General features: G+C 55.5%; 3 protein-coding genes across 3 annotated transcripts; 1 reads left to right on the top strand and 2 right to left on the bottom strand.

Annotated features, from left to right (window-relative positions):
- Positions 1 to 2,064: 2,064 nt before the first annotated feature.
- Positions 2,065 to 7,858, bottom strand: LOC113147316 (spidroin-1-like). The gene is given in 8 exon segments (XM_026337474.1): positions 2,065 to 2,130; positions 3,083 to 3,544; positions 3,842 to 4,082; positions 4,276 to 4,370; positions 4,565 to 4,837; positions 5,087 to 5,122; positions 5,159 to 5,419; positions 7,433 to 7,858. Coding segments are annotated over 8 exon segments (1,860 nt in total).
- A 576-nt stretch (positions 7,859 to 8,434) lies between these two features.
- On the bottom strand, positions 8,435 to 10,860 carry LOC113147315 (antifreeze protein Maxi-like). Its single transcript, XM_026337473.1, has 4 exons — positions 10,759 to 10,860; positions 9,585 to 9,692; positions 9,082 to 9,446; positions 8,435 to 8,699 (listed from the first exon to the last, which is right to left on the bottom strand). The coding sequence occupies exons 1-4, from the start codon at positions 10,858 to 10,860 to the stop codon at positions 8,435 to 8,437; spliced, it is 840 nt and encodes a 279-aa protein (XP_026193258.1).
- A 7,702-nt stretch (positions 10,861 to 18,562) lies between these two features.
- LOC34619154 lies at positions 18,563 to 19,600 on the top strand. The gene has a single exon (XM_026337472.1). The coding sequence runs from the start codon at positions 18,563 to 18,565 to the stop codon at positions 19,598 to 19,600; it is 1,038 nt and encodes a 345-aa protein (XP_026193257.1).
- Positions 19,601 to 22,653: the final 3,053 nt, after the last annotated feature.

Here is a 22,653-nt window from a genome sequence, read left to right as displayed (position 1 = left end):
AAAGTGCATTTTATGCATGCAAGAAGAATGAGTTGGTTGACGCCGAATCCTAACTCGCAACGGAATACTGCCACGCGTCCGCCATATACGACGAACTCCTCCCGCTTTAAAACCTCCAGCGATCTGCATGTAGCTGCAGCGCAGGCGCCTGCTTTCTCCAAGGCACCGCACTCCGCTGACACGCCCCTTCCCTTTCCTCTCCTTCTCCCCTCCCTCCCTCTCTCCTCTTAAAGAGGCAAGCCTATAGCACCTAGATCCACGTCCCTCTGATCTTTTCGCATCCTTCCCGTGTGTAGATACACAGACTACAACCCTGCGTACCGCTAGAACGCAAGCAGCTGCAGCTGCCAGCGCAGCCTCGCCCCCTCCCACGATGCCGGTGCTCGTAGACTTCTACGCAAAAGCAGCATTCTTTCCAGCGTCTCTTCCCACCAACCACAACACACCGTCAACAAGCGGCATAACCCCGTGCCCGACCGCTGTTGCATGCACGAAGCGCCCTAAGTGACAGGCAGGCGGCCGCTGCAGCAAGTACTGCCAGCTGCTCGCGAGCCGTTTCTCTTTTCGGCCCTTTTTTTCCCCTGCCTCCCTCCTCTCTACCCATACGAACAGTCGCTGCACTGCTCGCGGCAGGCGGAGATTCTACGCCGTGTTCGTTCGGAGACTCGCAACATCCAACGGAGAGAAGCCTGCTGCCGCTCCCCACAAAGAGCCGCGCTACATGCGCTCCCTAATGCCAATCCATGCTGGCATTAGGGAGACAACTAGGAGTGAGCCCGCAGAAACCTCCAACTAGCTAAGACGCAAGCCTCTCTCTCTACTCTGGGGTGACAGCATCACATCGAAATTAAAGGCCAGCAGAGGGAGCGGCGCAAACACACAAACTCACACGCACTCACACGCAAACCCTCCAACAGAGGTCGGTGCTGGCTGCCCCCCTGCCGAGCTTCTTCCGTTGCTCGGGGCTGCTGCCTCCTGCAAGCAACATGCTGCTGGTCAAAAGCCAAGCGGCGACAACCAGGATTGCGGGAAAGACAGACAGAGACAGAGAGCGAAAGCGGGAAAAAGGCGCAGATCATGCCAGCCACACCCCTCCCCTCTTTCCCTACATGTAGAACTTTGTAGGAGAGGGCCCCCCCCCCGGGTGAGGGGCCCCTCCTCCCCCCCCTGCCGCCTCCAGTGGGCTCAGCATTCCGTACTGGCCGTTGCGCTGCCGCTGCTGCTGCATGTAGGGGACAAAGGACGGCTGCTGCTGCTGCTGCTGCTGCTGCTGATCTAATGCGGAAGGCTCCAAGCTCACGGGTGCTCCCGCGCTGACCGCATTTGCCGAGACTCTTGCAGAAGCGGCAGGCACATCCCCCCAAAGATCGCCATCGTGCGGCTGCAGCTGCTGCTGAAGCTGCTGCTGCAGCTGCTGCTGCAGCTGCTGCTGTTGCAGCTGCTGCTGCTGCGCAAAGGAGGAAGCAGGAGGAGCACCCGCTGGCTGGGAAGAGTGGAAAGAGGAGGGCTGCAGCAGCTGCTGCTGCACATGGAATGGGGCCCCTCCAGACACCGCGGAAAAGGGGGCCCCGCTAGGCGTATGCCCCACTCCATAGGCATCCGGACGCGAGTGCTGAGACAGGGGGCCCCCCAGGGGCCCCCCTAAGGGCCCCCCTAGGGGCCCCCCCAGGGCCCCCACCCCCCCCTGCACGAGCACTGCGCTCCCAAAGAGGTCCTTGGGTCTGCTGCCTGCCACGGCTGCTGCCGCTGCTGCATTGCGAAAGTGCTGCTGCTGCTGTACATACACCGCAGTCGGATCCGCAGCGTCCGGTGTCGCGCCGCTCGCCAGCTGCTGCTGCTGCAGCAGCTGCTGCTGCGCATGCAGGAGGTCGGAGTGCAGCAGCGACTGCTGATGCTGCAGCGCGGGGTGGACCTGCTGCGCCGGGAAGGGCATGCCTCTTGGCTGCGCTTGTTGCTGCAGCTGCTGCTGCAGCTGCTGCTGCAGAGGCAGCAGCTCGGGGGGGCCCCCCCCCCCTGCAGATACACCAGGATCTCTCGCCCATATGGCTGCAATCGTGTCAGGCGCTACGCGGGAGGGAGGAGCTGGCTGCGCGAAGTTGCTGCTCCACAGCGAGAAGCCCGCTGCTGCTGCTGCCGCCTCGGCAGGAGTCGCCACGACACCAGGAGGGGTCGCTGCTGCTGCTGCTGCTGTCTTGGGCGGCTGCTGCTGCTGCTGCTGATACAGCTGCTGCTGCTGCTGATGCTGATACAGCTGCTGCTGCTGCTGCAGGTGCTGGTGCTGTATGTGCCTGAGATGCAACTGATGCATCTGCTGCTGGTGATGATGGGCAGCCACAGACGCAAGGAGCTGCTGCTGCGGAAGTGCAGCAGCAGCAGCTGCTGCTGCTGCTGCAACGCCTGTCGGTGTCGGATACCAAGGATCAGCACTCGCCCTCAGCGTACCTGGACTGCTGGCGCGGCTCAATCCTGCATGCTGCTGTTGATGATGCTGCTGTTGGTGCTGCTGCTGATCGAGTTGCTGTTGCTGTTGCTGCTGAGGGTGCTGCTGCTGGTGCTGCTGCTGATCGAGGTGCTGTTGTTGCTGCTGGTCGAGTTGCTGTCGCTGTCGCTGCTGCTGCTGCTGCTGCTGCGAGGATGCCGACGATGCTTGCAAGGAAGCAACAGCGTGTTGCTGTGAAGGCGGCAGCGTCGGAATTTCCTCTTGCCAACAATGAACTGCTGCTTCTTCAGGCTGCTTAGAAGCCATCGCCACTATCGCCACTTCCCCCTCAGCGCTGCTGTCATTGCCGCGCACTTCACAATCCTGAGAAGTCTCCATCTGCTCCTGCTGGTGCTGCTGCTGCTGAGGCAGATGGTGACTCGACGAGCTCGAATCTCCCCCCGCGGCAGCAGCCAGCTTGCTGCCAACTGCTGCAGTCGCATGCTTGGTACTGCTCGTGCGTGGAGAGGACGGCGGCTCTTGCTGCTCTCGCTGCTCCTTCTGCTCGCTCGTGTGGCAGTTGCCGCCATCCACAGCACGCTGTTGCTGCTGCTGCTGCAACAATAGCGGCTGCTGTCTCTGCTTCTGCTGCTGGGGAGTCGCAGCAGGGGCCGGTGAAGGCATGCGCTTCGAAGCAGCAGATTGCACTTTCAACGGGGATGACGCCAGCGGCACTTGTTGCTGCTGCTGCTGCAATTGCTGCTGCTGCAACTGCTGCTGCAATTGCTGCTGCTGCAACTGCTGCTGCTGCTGATCACGCCGCCGCGCTTCTCGACGCTCTTGCTTCTGCTGCTCGAGTCTCTCCCGTCTCTTTTCCTGCTGCTCCTTCCGCTTATTGCGAACAATCTGGAAGCCGTCATCATCTGCTGCTGCAGGTGTTGGTGTTGCAGCAGCAGCAGCAGCTGCTGCTGATGCTGCACCGTCGCCACTCGCTGCAGATGAACTTCCAGCTGCTGCAGAGTCGCCTCCTCTACGTCCACTACCGCCCCGTCCTTTGCGACTCCACGCCTGCGCCTCGTGATGAATTTCTGCAGAGACTGAGGCAGCAGCAGCAGCAGCAGCAGCAGCAGCGGCTCCTGGTGTCTCTCCTGCACTACTTGCTGCCACAGCTCCTGTCTGCTGCTCCTTCGAAGGCGCAGCTCCCGCTGCGCCTTTCGGGAGCCACACGACTTGACTGCCGTGCTGCTTCGCGCCTCCTTGCTGCTGCTGCACTGGCTGCTGCTGCTGCACTGGCTGCTGCTGCTGACTCTGCCCCCCCCCCCCACTCCTGTGCGAATCTTCCTTCTCCGCCGCAGAGCGTCGCTCTCTCGCCGACGCTCCCGCAGACGACCAGCCCTTCCGAGTCTCCCCAGAAGGCGCTACTCGAGGAGGGAGCTTCCCCTTGCCAGCAGCAGCGTCTTCTGCCGCAAGCACGGCGCGCAGCATGCCAGAAGCCGTCACGAACTGCTGCTTCTCCCTTCCAGAGCCTCCTCGCGGAGCGACCAAGCTCTTGGAGACTCCTCGCGGCTGCCCTCCTCGCTCCTGAGAAGCCTCCGACACTCCTGCTGCAGACTGCTGTGCTGCAGACTGCTGTGCGCTAAGACGGCTGCCTCTTCCTGCCCTCCTCTCGCCGCAGCGCTGTTGGAGCTTTTCTCGAGCACAAGGCGCATGCGACGACGTCTCGGGAGACGACAGAGGGCTCCTGCTGCCTGCAGCTGCGGAAGCGCTTCCCTTATACCCTCCAACTCCACGCTGCAGCTGCTGCTGCTCGCGATGCTGCTGCTCGCGATGCTGCTGCTCGCGATGCTGCTGCTCGCGATGCTGCTGCTCGCGATGCTGATGATTTCCCGCGCTGCTTTCAGGCGACCCCGAGAAGCCTTGCAGCAGCAGCAGCGGCTGCTGCTGCTGCTGCTGCTGGCTGCTGCTGCTGCCAAACTTACCTGCAGCAGCAGTGCCACTACTGCCAGCAGCAGCACTGCCAGCAGATGCAGCGGCTGCTCCGGCACGGCTCCCGTTACGCCCCCGCCGTCCTTCCCTGTGAGAGGCTGCTGCTGTATCTGCTGCTGCTTTATCTGCTGCTGCTGTATCTGCTGCTGCTGTATCTGCTGCTGTATCTGCTGCTGCTGCATCTGCTGCTCCTGCTGCATCTGCTGCTCCTGCTCCTGCTGCTGCACCCCGCTGCCTCGCCGCATGGCTGCTGCCACCGCTTGTGAGCATGCCACGCGCTGCGGCAGGAGGTTCTCCCGCCTTCGCCGCTCCGCGAACAGCTTCAACTGCCTTGTTTTGCGCAGCAGCAGCAGCAGCAGCAGCTGCTGCTGCTGCCACTTCGACTGCAGCGTCTGGAGAAGGCCATGCCGTCGAATCCGCTCCCGCAGCAGCAGCAAGCGGCAGTACAGACACCTCAGCTCTACCCACACTCCCCCAGCCTCGAGGCGCTTGCTGGCGACGCCCTTCCGCCCCCCCAACGGCAGCAGCAGCTGTCGTTACACCGGATGCCACTCCCCCCCCACTCCCTTGCTGCTGCTGCTGCTGCTGCTCTCCCGCCGTCCCCTCGGAGAACCCCACGCGAAAGGCGCCTTCTCCCCCCGAGGAGACACAGTGCTGCTCTCCGGAGGCGGCTTCTCCTAGCTGCTGCTGCTTCTGCTGCTGCTGCTGCTGCTGCTGCTGTTTCTGCTGCTGATCAGCTGCTGCAACACGCACTTGAGGACCAGTGTTACCCTTTGGCCACAGCAACGCCTTGAAAGACAAATCTCCGGCTGCTCCCGCCACTTTGTGCTGTGCAGCAGCAGCAGAAACTCCCCCCCCCCCTCCGCGCTGCTTCGACTGGCTTCCTGCCTGCTTTCCTGCTGGCGCTCCTGTCGCAGTCTCCGGCGCAGACGCCGCTTCACTCGCCGCTGCGGAGTCGCCGCCGCTCACGCCTGCCGTCGGAGGAGGCGCTGCTGGGAAGGAAGCACTGCACACCTGCCACAACTTTGCATTCTTGTGAAGCCCCTTCGGAGCAGATGCCACATACAAACCTGTTCCTCCTGACGCTGCTGCAGCCGCCCCCCCCTTCTGCGTCTGCGCTGCAGCAACCTTAGCTGCAGCAACCTTCGCTGCAGCGCCTTCAGTCCCCCACTTGCTACCCACAGCAGCGGCTGCTGCAGCGGCGGCATTAGTACCTTGTTGTTGCTGTTGCTGCTGTTGCTGCTGTTGTTGTTGCTGTTGTTGCTGCTGTTGCTGCTGTTGTTGCTGTTGTTGCTGCTGTTGTTGTTGCTGCTTTTCGCTGTCTCGCATGCTGCCCATAGCGCCGACCCTCCAAGTCTGAGGGCGCAATGCGGTGTGCTTTTCTTGCTGCTGCTTTTCTTGCTGCTGCTTTTCTTGCTGCTGCTTCTCCTGCTGCTGCTTCTCCTGCTGCTGCTTCTCCTGCTGCAGCGCATCCAAATCATCGATAGGAGGGCACCTTGGACGTCCTCGCAAGGCTCCTGGAAGAGGCAACATGCCTCTCGGAAGCTGCTGCTTTGTTGGCAAACTTGCTGCAGCCGTCTGATCTTCACGCACTGCAGCCTCTCCCTGTTGCTGGTGACGTGATCCACCACTTCGCCAGCGCAGCTCCTCACAGGGAGCAGCAGCAGCAGCGCCTCGACTGCCGCTGCTGCTGCTGTTGTCGTCATGCTGCTGCTGCTGCTGACCTTCAGGCTGCTCTTGAGCAAGGCGCTGTCGCCGATACAGCCCGTGCTGCTGCTGCTGCTGCTGCTGCTGCTGCTGCTGCTGCTGCTGCTGCTGCTGTCGCCGATCCCGGGGAGCGTTGTTGCATCGAGAGCGCCAACTAGGGCCTCCGCTGAGGCTCTGCTGCTGCTGCTGCTGCTGCTGCTGCTGCTGCTGCTGCTGCACAGGCGCCAGTAAGCCTCCCTTCGGAGAAGGCACCCGTGTCGCAGTCAAGTCACTTGGCGGCAGAAGGGGTGTCTGCATGTGTCTCCACGTCTCTTTGTCTTGTTGCGACTTCGCGGAGGAGGGGTGAGGCAAACTTTCGTGGTGCGACGTCGTCTCTGCTGCTGCCGCTGCAGGGGAAGCTGTGCTGCACGTCTTCTTGGCTGCAGCGGCGAGTCGAGCATCCAGCTCTTGCAGCTTTTTGAGAGCTCTTTCTCGCATTTCCCTCTCCCTCTCCGCCTCCGACCGCAGACACTCCTCCGCTTGCTGCCGCAGCAAATCGCGCTGCTGCTGAGCGAGCACTTCCTGCTGCGGCTGCTGGTGCTGCTGCTGGAGCTCCGCCACCCCCTGTTGCTGCTGATGGTGGTGGTTGTGCGTGTGCTGGTGGTGATTGTGCGCGTGCTGGTGATGGTGATGGTGGTGATTGTGAGCGTGCGGGTGGTGATGATTGTGCGTGCGTCGCGCGTGCTGCTGCTGCCCCTCAAGAGATCCTGTCGCGGAGGCGAAAGGAGCAGCAACGAGCGGCGGAAAGCTCGAGGGAGGGGGGGGGGGCGGAGGCGGAGGGGGCGCTCGCGACAAAGCAGCACTATTAGCAGCAGCAGCGGTCGGAGTAGTTGTATTCGCAGCGGCAGCAGGCGTGTTGACAGTCCCCTTGGTGTGTGCTGGAGAGCTCGCGAACGCCTGTTCTCCGTACAACTCGCCAGACGCTGAGAGCAGTACGCTGTTATTATTATTATTATTGCTGCTGCTGCTGGAGGCAGCCTTTGCAGCCGTCATTGCAGACTGCAGCTCGTGCAGCTGCTGCAACCCAACCTTCTTTGGAGCACTCTGCTGCGTGCCACTGGCTAAACTCTGCGACGCGCCGTCTTTCTGCCTCGTCGACGGACTGCCTCCGCTGCCTAGAGGGAGACAGCCTCTCGATCGTCGCAGCTTCTGCCGCTCCCTAGAAGACTCGTGCCGTGCCCTCTCAGCAGACTTGAGGAGATCTGGATACGCCTCATCCGAGAGGGAGGAAGCAGCCGCTGCAGCTGCTGCAGCTGCTGCCGCGACTGCGCTCCCCCTCACCCCCGCGCCATCCTCCTTCCCAAAAAAAGAATACGCTCCCCTTCCTCCAACTCCTCCTCCCGCGCCGCCGCTCGCGCTGGCTCCAGAAAGCAGGCTCCCCCCGCTGCCATGCGGCTGCCTCGCTAGCAAGGCGTAGGATCCTCGCTCGCCGGAAACGGCGGAAACTCCCGACGCTGGCAACGACAAGACGCCAAACTCCGCTCCAGCGCTGCCTCCCGAAGAAACATTCGCGAGAGGGGGTGCTCCCCCCCCCCCTCCACTCGCCGTCGCCGCTGCTGTTGTCAGCCCAACGGCATCTGCAGCGCTGCTGCTCTTCCAAGCCGAGCCAGAAGGCTTCGCATTCCCCGCAAGTGTGTTGACAGCACGTCCTCGCACGCTCACACTTATGCCTGCACAAAGCAAGGCGCACACGCAGCACACACACATACCCGAACAAACGCAGTCTCCTTCCCACGCAAAGAAAAAAACGCTTCCGAGAAAAAGAACAACCTAAAAAAGCAAGAAAAAAAGCTTTGAGAGGGCAAGAAGTGAATCCTCGAGAGAGAGTAACAAAATGAATCCTTGAGAGAGAGTAACAAAATGAATCCTCGAGAGAGTAACAAACTGAATCCCCACTAGAAAGTAACAAAATGAATCCTCGAGAGAGTAAGAAATGAATCCTCGAGAGAGAGTAACAAAATGAATCCCCACTAAAAAGTAAGAAATGAATCCCCACTAGAAAGTAACAAAATGAATCCCCACTAAAAAGTAACAAAATGAATCCTCGAGAGAGTAACAAAATGAATCCTCGAGAAAGTAACAAAATGAATCCCCACTAGAAAGTAACAAAATGAATCCTCGAGAAAGTAACAAAATGAATCCCCACTAGAAAGTAACAAAATGAATCCCCACTACAAAGTAACAAAATGAATCCCCACTACAAAGTAAGAAATGCATCCCCACTGGAAAGTGAAGAATGCAACCCCAAGAAAGCAAAAAACACCTATTCCTTCCCTTCCCTCCTCAAGAAGAAGAGCAACCAGCAAACGACGCCGTCTTTCGCATGCAGGCTGTGCGACTGCATGCCACAGTATATTCTAAGTGCGGCGCAAATTGCACCGCCCCTCTGCCCTCCTTAGGCAGCTTCAACTTCCCCAAAGCCGCACGCGCTTGAGCAGCATACCTTTTCTGTTGCTCTTCGCTATCAACGTAGAGAGAGACACTGATCCCCCTAGCGCTAAATCCGAGGAAAGAGAATTCGCGGCTGCTCCTGCTGTCGTCACCAACGCTGCAGTCACACGCACCAGAAAACGAGAAACACGTGCACTGGAAACACGCGGAGGCATGCACGTATCGTGGCTAATGCAAAGACGCTACGCTGCTCTTCAAACAGGCGCAGATGCACATACATGCGCTAGACTCTCCTCTGCAACCTCCAAAGCATCTCCCAAACATCGCTATGTAACGGCATGCCCCGTGGGCGTTTATATATATATATATATACAAACATATGTTCACATACAGAGAGAGAGAGACACATATACATATATATAGATATATAGATACACAAATACATGCATACGTAAAATGCACACACGTCGAAACATATACACATATATATATATATAAACATATATATATGTATATGTATGTCGATCAATGTATACAACTTTGCCTTTGAAACACATGGCGTCGTGCACGGCGACAAACACAAAAGGACAGACGGATATGCGAAAAAAGCCTCACATCCTGACGTTGCAGTCACCCCGCTGGCGCTAGCAACAGAAGCAACGGGAGAAATTCCTTTTACTCCAGAGGGTGCTCCAGATGGCGCGAGAACGGTAAGGCTGACAGTGCTACTTGTCGTCAGGGGTACTGCAGCAGCTGCTGCTGCTGCTGCTCCTCCTGCTGCCGCTCCTGGCGACGTCTCAGCAGATCGCGAGCCGGATGGAGCAGCAGTTGTCATCGTGACTGTAGGCGCTGCAGCAGCGCTGGAAGACGCTGCATTGCCGTCCTTCAAAGACTGAGGTAAATGCTGTTGCGAAGAAAGAGGAAGTTTCCAAGGAGTTTGAAAGGCGACTCCCCCACTCCCCTGAGGCAACGCTGCTGCCACGCCTCCTCGCGTTTGCGACGTCGACTGTTGCTGCTGCTGCTGCTGCTGCTGGCGAGAAGCTGCTGCAGTAGACACAGGTGGAAAAGAAGCCGCCACTGCGAGAGATGGTCGACAGACAGTGCTACTTCCAGGAGAAGGAACTGCCCATTTGCGAACTACGGGGGGTGCCTGAGGCAGCAGAGAGAGAAGATACATGTATGTGTGCAAGTCTATATGCATACACATATATATACATGTAGATATATATATATATATATGTGCTTGTGTATGCATGTACATGAATGTATGAATAGATATATGTATATATATATGCTTGTATATGCATGCACGTGAACGTATGAATAGACATATGTATATATATATATATATGCTTGTATGTGCATGCACATGAATGTATGAATAGACATATATGTATATATATATATATATATGCTTGTATGTGCATGCACATGAATGTATGAATAGACATATATATATATATGCTTGTATATGCATGCACATGAATGTATGAACAGATATATGTATATATATATATGCTTGTATATGCATGCACATGAATGAATAGACATATATATATATATATGCTTGTATGTGCATGCACATGAATGTATGAATAGACATATATGTATATATATATGCTTGTATGTGCATGCACATGATGTATGAGAAAGAAGCAACAGGGTGCCTTGCGCACAGACACACACTGAGAGGGAGGGAGGAACTAAGCCACAACACCCCAATCACCGTGGCAAGAATGGCCTCATGACACCGCTATAACACATATAGATGTACATATATACATGCATGCATGCATGCATATATATATATATGTGTATGTATATATATATATACATGTAGAAAGCCCCCCCCCCGCAAGCGCCTGAAGTGATCGCAGGTCGCTGCTGCTGGATTCGCAGCATTAGACAAATATTTAACGGCGCGCATAACGGGGAACAAGCCTGTTGCAGCAGCAAGAGAAGCAGCTCGCGTTGCCAGTGCGTATATATATATACGTATGTTTCCGATGCAAAAAGATGTGGGCATCTCTCTGTAGGCGGCTTAGGGGGGGAGGGTGCGAGCAACGGAGTGTAGAAACAAGGAAGGCGAGATGCCACGAGAGGGGAGTAATCGAGTTCAACAAAGCAAGCACAGGGGGGTAGAGGGGGCAGGCAGGAGGAGGAGGAAGTGGGGGAAGAAACAGGAAGGGTGCAGCAGAATTCTCTGAAGAGCTTGCCTTTGGAAGCAGATCTTTTGAATCAGCCACCGTTACTGCAATCTTCACAGGTCGAGCTGCTACAGGCAGCCGACGACCTATGCTGGGGAACTGTGTCTCCATAGACACAGCGAAGACAAAAGCGGATGCTGCGAAGAGACAGGAAGAGCAACAGCAGCGCTAGGAGCGCTGTGCTGTGCGAGAGGCGTGATACGCTGGATGCCTGGATCGCGTCTCCCGTGACTTCTCCGTTGTTTGTGCAGCGTGCGGAGAGAGAGAGAGCGCGAGAGAAAGAGCGCGAGAGAGAGAGAGCGCGTCGAGGCGAAGGGCCTGTCGATACAGCAGAAACGGCTGTGGCGACGTCTGTGGGGTGCTGCTTTTTCTCGGAGTTCGCGCTGGCAAAAAAAATCTCCCGCGATGCCTCGTTGTATCCTGCGTCTCAAATACGCGCGTTTCCAGCGAGGGGGCGTTAACGCCCCCATACACGGAGAGACAAGATGTGTCTCGAGGGGAGGAGAGAAGGAGAGGAGGGAGTTGGCTGTCTGTCTGTCCGTCTGTCTGTCTGTCTGTCTGAGTGTCTGTCTGTCTGAGTGTCTGTCTGTCTGCTTCTGTTGCCTAGAGTGAGCGGCTTGAGGTGGCGCGATGCTGCTGCTTCTGTGTTTCTCTCTCTCTCTCGCTCTCTGCGTGTGAGAAACGGCCTTCGAATAAACGCCCCCTAGCGACTGCAAGGGCGCTGCAATCGCGCGCTTACGGGAAGTTTTGAATCGCGTGGTGAGCGACTGCATGCACGCGCTTAAGGCTGTGTGAGCTGCGCTGCTGCTGGGCTGTGACTGCTGCTGCCTTTGCACCAAGACGGGGTGGCAACAACGGCGAAAGTGCGCCGCACGAGAGGCGTTATTAGGGGTAATACCACGAAAAAGGTCGCTTCCGCGACAGAACCTCGGCTTTAGGGGAGAGGACGAAGCCGCCAAACCACGCAGCTCGGTATGCGCAAGGGGGAGGGGTGCCACGGCAAGACGCTTCTGCAGCTGCTGCGCTGCAGCTGCTGGAGAGACACTTCGTGGGCGGTCGATAATGCCGCTGCTGCCTGCTTTTGTCGCTGCAAAAGCCCAGATACGGCTGCGCAGGAACTAAGACGACAGCAGCAGCCGCGTCTGTACTGCTGCCGCTACGGCTGCTGCCGCCACGCTCCGCGCGCAGTCTGCAAGGGCGAACCAATCTCATGCCTCTCTGCAAGGCACTGAGGCAGAATCCATCTCCCATCGTTTTAGGGAAGCTGCAGCAACTGGCGCTGCTGTTGCTGCCCGCAGTTGTTGCCACTCCTGAAGGACCGCAGCAGCAGCAGCAGCAGCAGCAGCAGCAGCAGCCACACGCATGCTCCCCGCCGCTGCACCCTGCTGCGATGCCTAGGATGCAACCCCCCACAGCGTCGGCGACAGTGACAACGCAGCGCCTCTTGATGTTGTTCTCGGGGTATTTTTGCAGAAGCATGGCGTAAAACAGCGTTTCTGCATCTGCTGAAGGGGCCTTATTACGGTCGGGAATTCGCTGGATATCGGTAGCAGCAGCAGCAGCAGCCGCCGCTGGCACAAGGATGCGCCTGCTGCTGCTGTCTGTCTGGACGTTGGGGTGTGTCAAACGCTGTGAGTGGCGGCACAAGCCAGTTTGTCGAGCGTATCTCCCTCCCATCCGTCATAAATCAGCTTGCGCATTAGCATAGGGGTCCTGCTGCTGCAATTCGCTGGGCGCTACAGACGTTCGTGAACGTGCTTGTGGCTGCCGCAGCCACGTCTCACTCGCTCTCGCTCAAAGGCTAGGGGCAGTGCTGCTGCATGGATGCAGTTTATGCCTAGTAAAGGGAACCGGAGGCGCCTTATTCCGAATCTCGCCTACAACGGTGTACGCGACATCCTGGTGTCTGTGGGGGATGCAAACGCATGCCCCTCGAAGGTTCGGCACTCTAGAGTAAGGCTAGAAAAGACGCACGGTGCAACAGCTTTCTCTACAGCCTCCGCAGGGAAGTGCTTCACCAAAAACCCTCTGCAGACTCAGAAGAAAGCTCTCGACCATTTACTGGTAGTGCCTCCTTCCCCTGCGAGGCAGAAACACAGCTAAATTTCGCACTGCCGCAGCATCGTCAGCACTCCACAGCGAGTTGCCTGTACCGTCTGACGCACATGCACTCAGCATTACTTTTTCCTGAACCGAGTTCACAGTACTCTGCGGCGAATTGAATATGCGAAGTCTAAGCTACATTCACAGTTTCTCTCCGATATGAAGAGTGCACTAGGCGAATCTTTAATCGTACGTACGTTCACCCCCGAAGTCTTTGCCCGCTACTGCGAAATGCATGTTCTTGTTACTCATAGCTCAGCTGAACTCCCGTCCTACCGCCCGTTGATAGGCACGCACAAATGCGAATGATTATGTGCATGAGAAGTGCAAAGTGACACGTACTGCAGGAGAGTACGGTGGGTGTGCCTTGTCTGCCCATCTGCCTCGGAGCGATTCGCATTGGTCACATTACATTCAATGCTGTGTAGGTAGGCGGTCACAAAGGCACGCCAGTGCGCACTAACAAACTGCGGATCGCTAGCCATCAGGATATTCCTGAGGAATCCCTAGAGCCTGGTAAAGTGAATTAGGGATACTTAGGCGACTTTTTAAGCCGCGACAGAGCTGGAACAAGTGATGAGATGGGCGTAGCTGCCGAGACTGTAGAGAGCGACCTAGGTGCTATCCGCGCCGTGCTTTGCGGCATTCGAACAATAGCATCCGTAGTCAGATCAGTACAAGTCCGTTTGGGAGCGGGAAGGTTTTGCAAACACCGGTGCTTCAGAAAACTGCATGACTCCCGCCACTGGCGATAAAGGGATGACAGGGACTGCGGCAGGACGCTTATCAGTCCACCAGGGCTCCTGAGGGCGGTTTTAATTGTAATGATGAATTCCACCGTAGCCGGAAGGAAGATTATTATGTGCTTTGCGCAAAATTGCCGTGCGAAGCGAAGTCAGGATTTACAAGTGGCGGTGAGCCTGCTTTGTTTGAAACCACAAGTGGTCATCCTACAGGTGTTAGTGCTGCATCCTTTTGGCGTTGAATATTTTGGCAAAAGTGGCAGAGATGAGTATCAAAGCAGTTGAATAACGAAGGTCACATATAAGTGTAAACGGTCGTAGACACGAGGGAATGAGCTGCACAATAGTGAGTCGCTAGGGCGTCGCGAGAGCGCAACGGCGACGAATTTGGATATGCCCTCGATATACGTTGCTATAAAATCATACTGCCGCAGCCTGCCAAGCCAGCAAACCCCTTGAGGATTATTTATGTTTTAGAGCGTTTTGTGAGTACTTCAAAGACTGGTGGCCGGTCTGGACAGTAAAGAGATGCACATATCAGTTGTGACGCAAGCTCTCCACGCCCTCCCACGCCGCATAGAATTCTTTCTCCCATTTGATACCGGTGTTTAGATAATAGTAAAACAATCAGGATGATAAGCTACAGTTTATTCTCTTGGAGAGCCCGCATCTTGCTACGAGTTAATAGCACCCACCGCAAAGTCACCAACATCGGGCGTTATGAAGGAAATCCAGCGCTCATCATCCGTTGGCGATGGTACCAAAGGTGCGTAGAGCCAGCCGATTAATACCCTGGGAGCAGCATCAGCCTCCTTTGTCAAAGTCACCGAGCATGCACGCGCTTTCAAGTAGATCACTCAAAGGAGCAGCGAAATGAGCAACGCTAAGAATAGAATGTCAGTGGACATTCGATTGACTCAACCTTTTCGGGCACGGCCTAATTCCAACAACCGGAGCACAGAATCCTACGAAATACAAAATCGTTTTAGTAAGAAGCATACGCATGCGTGCCTTCACATGCGACTGCCTGACCCGCAACAGCTGAAGCGCCCGTTGTAGGGGCCGTAGGCGCTCTATAGGGTTGTGCTTAAATACTTCGATGCTTTCCATTTAGACAGCAGTACACTTTTTCTTCGTAGGCTCATAAACATCCGGGGTAATTTTATACTGCGGTTTAGGGGGGTCAGCAACAGGCCAAAGAGGCACAAAGGCATTGTCAACCTTGCGGACACGGGAGTGTGGGGCACCGTTTTGTGCCTGCTATCAGAGTAAATGAGATTTCGTGGAAAACGCATCTTTGAGTAAGATGCCAAGTAGACGTTTTTTCCGGAGGGGTTGCAAGTAACTCATCGGAACGAGGGATCCTGAACTTCTGCCTCGCAGTGAACTTCCGCTGGAGCTTAAACTGAACGCAAGTACCGCCCCTTCAGTCCGTAGTCGGCACCACCACCAGCTTATGCCCAGATGTCTTCCACTTCTACTTTTCAACCAAAAAGCCGCCTTTTGGTCGATCTTCCTTTCATGCCATGCAAGTGTTTTGATAATGCGGAACACGGACCGAGTATTACTGGAACGTCAACTCAATATGGTGCGCTGGACAACTGGCAGGGGGGCAGCCTGCTTGCCACTCGTTGTTACATAGCACACTCCCGAGCTCCTTCTTAGCACTTGTCTATTCCTGCTGCTCTTTGGCTAGACAAGCAATAAATAGGTCCCTAATAGCGAACCAGTTTTGTAGCCACAACGACGCGATGTATACTCAAAATCGCCCCGGTATGAGGACTCTGCTTTCACTTGATAATTGACCAACTCTGCGCCCCTTCCCCCATCGATGCAAGGAGTACTGTTGAGGAGACCAGGACTTGCTGGTTTTTGAAGCGTATCTTTGAATATCGATTTCACATTGCACAAGCGTGGCTACATGCGCGTCTTTCATTGGATGCCCACGGTACACCAAGCATTTGTCTGTGCTGCACGGGTCCAAAGAAGACACAGACCATGTTGATATAGCCAGAGTCCACTGTAAAGCCCTTTTTACCTTTGTAGGTTTGCCAATCCCTTAGTTCTGCCGTTCGTCAACAAGCTTGAGTCAACGGACAGCACCACCAAAAAACAGCCAGACTGCACTTCCACGCCCTCACCTCCGATAACAGATCTACTTCTAAATCCACGCCAAGTAGCGCTAGCCCTGCTCGATCTCTAATGTGAACTCGTATGAGCACACAATCGAACCACGTCTGGTCCCGAACTGCGCCTCCATCCGATGTGGCCTCCTTCACTACGCTGCAGCCTAGGCAGGGATCTGGCCAATCACTGGATGTGCCTTCTTTGCTTTCCAAGCAGCTTGCCCTCCCTGGACTCGATCTAGTGGCTCAAGTTCCTCGGCTTTTGCATGATCCTGCAATTTTGGATTATAAGATCCTGGTTCTTACAATAGAAGCAGTCGCTCACGTTCAGGAGGTCTCTATGAGATCTTTTGGAGCGCGGGGTCACTCCGGTTTCCCTCTCAAAAAATTTCGCACATCGGGGCGCCGTCGGCCTGCCCAAGCCTACGTCAAGAGGCTGGTTAAAACCTGATTCGGCCTATCCTTTTCGGCAAAAAAGGCGCAGAAATGCCACGGTGCTGCGTATTTGGACAGTAGCAACAGGGCGGAAACTCTTCCACTGGTCTCACACAGTCGGTCACGACGTTCAGCTACGGAACAGATGGGCAAGTATTTCGAAAGGGGTGAGAAAAATGTGGCAGACTAAGCAGCGTTTAGGCACTTTTGAATAGTTTGGTTTCAGTGTATGCGAAGGCTACGTGGTAGCATACCTTATGAAATGCAAAGTAGTGATTGCGCGATGCAAGAAGACATAATGCTGCATGCGTGTGCGCAGCATATATGGTGCATTTAGCTATTAACACTTCAAGTGCTTTGACCACAATTACAGCAAGCTTTGCTGGCGGTTTTCGGTTTAAAGCACAGCCAGCTCCGAGCAAAAGCAAGGCTTAAAGGCTGTTCTACATTTGGATATTTTATCCGAGTTCACTATTGTCTGTAGTCGAATGGGGCCTTCAAACTATTTTGTCGTTTACTGGCCCAGCGGACGTCAGCCGCTTCACTTGGACGCAGCTAGTTGCTAGCTCACTCCCTGAGCCTGCTCATAGTGATGCTCCATTTCGTTGTCAAGCTTATTGGGTGATAGAACACAATTGTACAAGACTGTGAAGTCCCTCCTTCACCACAATCACTTTCACAAGTTCGTTGCTATCACATGATGCGCAAGCTTGCACATCTGTACTAACTGTAAGCTGCTGAAGACCCTAACAGATATCATGTCTGGCCATTTATTCTTTAGGTCTCAGTGCCTAGAAGGCCCTGTCAACGGCCATAAAATGCATTTAGAAGAGGCTGCTATAGCGTGGGCTTGCGATAGAGAGCTAGCGAAAGCGTTTCTGCACTTTCAAAGCACTCTGAGCATTTACAATTAGTTGCAGATCACACCTAGCGCACACGCACAGAGCCATCGAGTGCTACAGTAATGTGCTAATGATACGCTGCAAATAAATAAGATATGTCAGCATCAAAGTAAAATAGATAATTCTTCACTAATTCTTGTGTTATTTAAAAAGCATGCAGGAGGAAGCGCCCACGCGTAGCACAGCCCTCTGTAACAAAAAAGAACGACCCACAGGGGGCCGCAGGGATGCAAGCAGAGGTGTGCATGAAAGGCGACAGAAGTAAGATGACTTAGCAAAGAAAAGAGGCATCGACTGCCGGAAAGAAAGAATGGGAGAGAGGAGGGTGAGGCAGATCTAGAGGGAGCGGGCACCACGGGAAGGTGCACACAGACTGAGCTTGCTTGGGTGCAACATGCACGAGGGTCAGACGAAAACGTAGAGAGCGAAAAGAATAGGGTACATAGATATACTCAAGCAGAGTGGAGCACATACATGGAAAGAAATACGTTTTGCAGCGGAACCTTCACAACCGCTAGAAATGGTCTCTGGGCAATAGGAAACCGTGCTTAAGTGCAGATGTGTATGTGATGATATCATATGTTAAAAACCTGTGCACGCAGAAGGGAGTTCTCTCCGGCCTTTTCAAATGCCATTACGGCTATTTGTTTTTTGACTGTTGCTGAAGTCATTGAAGGGAACGCCTGCGGTTTCCTTCAGAGCTTCTGCTGAGTTCGGCCAGGGTTTTCAAGGAGTTATAGGGGAAGGGGTAACGCCACGAGTACGACATCAAGTGCGTTTTTGTACAGGACTCCGAAAGTTAGTGGGTTGGTATGTGTATTTGTGCCAACAGCTTTGATTGTTCATATAAAACCTATAATATCCATGTACACAGACGTAGCATCAGGCTGTGCTGCTTCGTATTTGGATACATATGTATACATGTATATGGGCCCCGCATTCTTGCACGATTCATCAAAGGAAGCAATGATAGATCTTTCGAGTTGTACGAGAACGTGGACTCTCTCGTGCCACTGGTCCACACTGCCGTTGATAGCACAGCCGGAAACTCCGTAGTTTATTCTTCTGTTCCGCATCCGACTACTCTTAGAAGCTGTAGAAAAATAGCAGCAGCCTTTACGAGACTCTCGGACTACTCACTTAAACAGGGTCCCTGATGGCGGGGCCCCCCTTAATAGGGGCCCGTACCAGGGGCCCTTCTCAGCGACAAGAGGAAACACGCTAAACCTCCCCTTAACGGATGATTGAATTCTTTCGTTTTGTGCTCTGATGTTCCCCCAGGGGTGTTTCATGCGTGTAGGGCGCTCTCGAGCGCAGCTTAGACCTTCTGCAGCAGGTGTCGGTTGCGGTGTGTTCTGCTCGAATGCCTGCATTCTTGCTCCACCTGTGCCTTCTGGCGCACTATCTCATGATATTTATTCTTCCTTCCATGCATGTTGCGATGTGTGCCATCCTCAGCAACCCTAGTGTCCTGAGCTCTCAGAGCAGCGGCGGCTTCTGCTGTATGCACACCTCGAATCCGCGAGGGCCCATGAAACATGCAGCAGCATGGGGAAACCTTGCATGGGTGCGTCATGAAAGTGCATTCTGCTTCTTTTGTTTGCCTCGGCTTACCGATAGAAAACGTCCGAACCCCTCCGTCACATGCACACCCCGATCCGCAGCCAATGCCCCAGCGCCAGAGCTTCCTGCAGACTTGGAGGATTGGGTTACCGTAGAAACATCCCCCGAGCTGACTTTCGCCTTTTCAGGAAACCCTGAGGACACGCAGCTTCTCCTGGCGACACAGTACCACCTAGAGCAGCAGCAGTCAAAGAAGCAGGTGCCTCTGCAGCAGCAGCGACATCTGCACCCGAAGGTGCCGCACACGGGGCAAGGGGCTCCGCAAAACGAGGTGGCTATAGTCCATCGCCGCTTGCAGCCGATCCACAGGCGACAGCACCCCCAGCAACAGCCACACCGGCAGCAGACAGCAGACGCGATCCACGGAGACTTCCCCCTCTCCCCTCTTCCCGTGGATACGCGGACCGATAGGCGGGAGCAACAGGCTGCCCGATGCCGCCGCAACTTGGCATCGAAGAGCACACGCCCACCGCAGTCACCCACCAGCAGCCGTAACAGCCACAGGGCCCACGACAGCAGCGGCATCGATGACTTGCTACAGTTGCTACAGGAGACTCCCACACGGCTGCAAAGGCAGCGGGGGGGAACCGGTGCAGCGGCAGCTGAGCGGCTGCTGGAGGCCTATGGGCCTCTCAACAGTGCCCTTCCCTTCTTAAGCGAGGAGGGGGCCCTTGGTGCGACGAACCCGGGGGCAAACACGGAGAAAGGTCGCGCACCAGATGCGTTGAATGCACGAGAGGGGAGGCAAGAAAAGCACGAAGACGCCCCTCCCCTTGTGGACAGCGCGGAACTGCAGGCTACTGCAGCCGAGCTAGAGGCCCTGATAGGCGACACTTTGAAACCGCAGCCAAGCTCTCATCAGCAGCAGGAGAAAGCAGGAGAGCCTGAAGTGGAGCTCTTGGACTCACTAACGCTCTAGAGGATTTCTGTTCTTGGGCTCTGCCTTTAGCGTACACCACCCTAGCATGCGTAGCTGCAATAGGAGAGAAGTCCTTTGCGTCTAGAATTCTGCTGCTGCAGACACTCTTAGTGAGAGGGTATTTTGGTGCAAAAGCGCCACAGCAAACCGGCAGGCTTCAATTTTCTGGGGGCCCCTCAGAAGGGGCCGAGAGAGCCATAGTGCAGGTCTGAGCGATTCCCACACAAAAAAGCGCATGTCGCGAGTAAAGAAGCCCACGGCGAGGGGAGCGTCCCCCATGCTGCGCCTCAAGCGGTTGAGGCACGGCAAGCTGATCGGGATACGTAGAGAGCCGTCTTCGCTGTATGCTGGCCTTTGGTGCCCTGGCTGCTGCTGTTGTTGACACTTCGAAGTCTCTTTCCGGTAGTGCAGGGCTGAGACGCAGAAGGCCGCACCAGAGAAAAAGGCACTGGCACACGTACCACTGCAGCTCCTGACTACTGGTCACCACGACGCCAATGAGAGCGGCAACAGTCTCAGTTGCGTCTGCATTCGCACGAAGGCAAGCGCCTGCCTCGTCAGTCGATGGTGGGTTGAGTGGTGGAAACCTCTGGGGTACCCGCGTACGGCGGCTCGGACAGCAGCCACGTCGTAAGTGCGGCGAAGGAAATCGACTTCGCGCTGCTTTCGGCTAGATCCTCCGGGGCGTCGCTGCGCAGCAGCAAGGAGGAGGGTCTAGCCGAAGCGTCAAATGTGTCAAATTCATGCAGGGGGGATGCTGCGCATCACCATCGCCTTGCATACCCTCCCGCCCCCCCTTCCCGCTACCTAGGGATCCTCCATGTGGTCCACCACAGGAGGGCGGGAGACGTCCCCGCCAACTTGGTGCTTCTCGCCAACAGCCTGAACTGAAGGATCCCCCTAAAGCCCTCTCAGGGGGGGAGGCTTTCGATGCCGTCCTCCGGAGGATCCGGATGCTGCATACATGTAGCAACCAGCATCAGCAAACCACTCCCTTCGCTGCTGCTGACGACTCCCGCCACAACAACGCCACACGCATCTAGGGACGCGGGGTTCCCATGAGCACATCTGGTGCACACTCCTGGAAACCTCGCTGTGGCGCTGCAGTTGCGACTCCTGCTGTGCTGTATAAGGCACGCATCGGGTTGCTGTTGCTGTCGACGCTGCGGTATAGGCTTGCTTTGTAAACAGACATATCTTCTAGCTCATCCTTGAGTTCCAGGATGCGTTCCTCCAAGTGCCTTCGCTCCTTCAGCAGCTCCTGAAAAAAACACAGGCAGGGCACCCCACAGCACAGAGGCAGGCAGATGCAGCACTTGCACGACTACCAGCAGCAGAAGCCATGGCAGCAATACACGCACCTCATTTTCTCTCTGCAGAACCTCCAAAATGCCAGAGTGCGCACGGCCTACGACGTCGGCAGCTTCACTTTTTTCCGGCGCCTCCTGAAGCGTTGCACGCACCAACAAAACAAGCCGATGGAGGCCAGGCACTGGGGAAGAACAGTACCCTAGCATATTTCAAGAAACGTAACCAATCCCTGTTGGTTTGGCGCTTAGGGCTGTACGCTGATCGGCGGCACGTAGCTACACCCATCAAGACAGAAATATCACGACCAGTAAAATTTGGAGAGCCAGAAGAAGCCCCGCCGCAGCGCACAAGCCTCATAAAGATACACCTCTGCTATACTCTGCAGACGAGCGGTCAAATCAGTACACAGACGCTGCAGCTGGCGCAAATCTTCGCTGCGGGTTTCAACCTGTTGCTGCAGCAAGTCGATGCGTTGCTGCTGTTGAGCAGAAAAACGGGAGTCAGACTCCGTCACGTGCAAAAGACGCCGCAAGCGCTGTCTCTCCTCCGTGACCAAATGGCTTGCCGCCGCGCAGTTCTGCCTTTCCTGCGACATATGCGCAACGGCATCAGCAACAGCAGCGGGAGCAAAAGCGATAACAAGGGAGAGCAGAAAACGCAGTGGGACGTGCAGCTACAATCCTACATACATATATATATATATATATATATATATCAAGCCCTCTAGCAAATTAGGCCTGCAACGAATGGCTCTCAGCTAGCGCCACCTCTGTCAGCTCCTGCTTGAGATTTTGCAGCTCCTGCTGCAGCTGCTGTAGCTGTTTCCTTAACACCTTCGGGTCGACTTTCATGGCTGCCGTAGGTGACTCGGCTTCAACTGTATCGAACGTCCTGCTGCTTGCAGCCTCATCGTCTAAGCTGTTCGCATTCTTTGCAAAGCTGCCGCTGCCGAAAGCCTCCTGCTGCAGATATGATGCAGCACCCTCGAACGAAAAAGGCGGCCGTCGGGAAGCTTGCTGCAGTGTCTTTGAGTTCATTGCCGCAGAGGCTGCACTTGCGCTCTGCAGCTGCTGCCTCGGGGTTTCGCGTTGCAGTGCGTATATCGCAGCAAGGAGGCACGGAACGAAACAGCAGCAGAAAACATTGTAGGCATGCGCTTGCTGCAACGCATGCGCGTATCCTGCCGCAGCGGCAAGAGCCAGACTGCTCTCCTGGGCAACATGGGAAAGAGGCGTGAGACAGTTAAACAGTGTAGAAACGGCAGCGGCACCTACAGCAACAAGAAGCCCGTGAACTAGAGCGTCTCCTGTGGCTGCAGCTCGTGAGTTCAGCTGTATGTACACCCACAACAGCGTGGCCCGCAAGCAGATGCAGCAACAGAGGACTTGATTCGACGTTACAAAGCGCATCAGCATCGGCAGCTGCTGAACGAGCAGCAGCATGTCACGGCACCGCTGCAGCACGGCGCCGTCTATGCACCGCAGCAACAGCCATAAGAACCCCACAATGCACGAGAAGACCCCGTCTATAGCAATGCATGCAAGGTAGAGCAGCAGCTGCAGCGGCCCCTGCAGTAGCCTCTCCATAAGCCCCACGAAGCCACGGCTGTCTTGCTCCTGCTGCTCCTCTGTGGGCATGGCCTGCAACAGGTAATACTCTGCAATAGGTTCTCTGGAGAGTGTCTCGAGGTAGTCGGTTACGCTGCTGAGTGAAGGGTCTGCAGAAACGTAGCACCGGCAGCA

This window comes from Cyclospora cayetanensis, unplaced genomic scaffold (genome assembly GCF_002999335.1).
Source record: "Cyclospora cayetanensis isolate NF1_C8 unplaced genomic scaffold, CcayRef3 CcayRef3_contig_185, whole genome shotgun sequence".
Taxonomy (NCBI): domain Eukaryota; phylum Apicomplexa; class Conoidasida; order Eucoccidiorida; family Eimeriidae; genus Cyclospora; species Cyclospora cayetanensis.
Note: the sequence above shows the minus strand (reverse complement) of the source record. Positions and strands in the feature narration are given on the sequence as shown.